This window comes from Opisthorchis viverrini (genome assembly GCF_000715545.1).
Source record: "Opisthorchis viverrini unplaced genomic scaffold opera_v5_547, whole genome shotgun sequence".
Lineage (NCBI taxonomy): Eukaryota > Metazoa > Platyhelminthes > Trematoda > Opisthorchiida > Opisthorchiidae > Opisthorchis > Opisthorchis viverrini.
Window position 1 is genome coordinate 205,772 of NW_008752210.1, and position 699 is coordinate 206,470.

At 40.3% G+C, this 699-nt stretch overlaps 1 protein-coding gene across 1 annotated transcript in view; it reads right to left on the reverse strand.

Moving 5' to 3' along the window:
- The window catches only part of T265_11675 (hypothetical protein), a gene marked incomplete at both ends in the record, with an annotated part of 40,691 nt that extends 40,290 nt beyond the window's left edge, over window positions 1-401 (reverse strand). Inside the window, one exon of the mRNA XM_009178389.1 lies at window positions 223-401. Coding sequence (XP_009176653.1) covers window positions 223-401 — 179 coding nt within the window. The remainder of the gene's footprint in view (window positions 1-222) is intronic.
- Window positions 402-699: the final 298 nt, after the last annotated feature.

Below are 699 nucleotides of genomic sequence, written 5' to 3' on the forward strand. Positions count from 1 at the left end.
TTATGTCCTGACAGTGCGGATAAATCAGGCTGTTGTTTTGTCGCCCGGTTACAGTATGCACCTATCAATCGCACCACTGATGATTCCCAATAAGGATAGAACAGATGTGCATTGTTTTCGGCATCTCATCCCATTGTACCAACATGAATCCGTCCATAATTTATTATCTGATTAAAATAACGGGGCGCTGTAAATGTGGTCACCAAAGTTAAATAAACTTACATGTTCTTCTTGGAAAGCAATACGGGAAGTCTCAACATCACAGAGAATAAGATGTAGACGTTGTCACTAGAACCGCTGTTAGAGTGCACAGCCTTTAAGGTGGTCTTGAAAAGTAGCTTATTGACTGGCATTCCCACGCGTAGAACATTACAGCGCAAAACCTGCCGGAATAAAAACATAGCGAAACGTAGTTCAAAATATTGTTTTGTATACGCGCCTCGATACAATCAGTAGCTATTTGCGTAATCATGTAAATACGGGGATGATTGCTTGGACATCCGTCAGTTAGTTCCTATAAAATTTTCAATGCTTGAAGATGGTAGGAGGAAGTGTCCAACTTTTGCTGGACTTATCGAGTTGCCGTTAGAAATGGCGCACTCAGCTCTTACAAAGGAGGATCATGTAAGCACCATTATAAATCACTGATGATACATCGATATGAGATGCATTCTAATGAGAAAAACACTATCAAAAAGG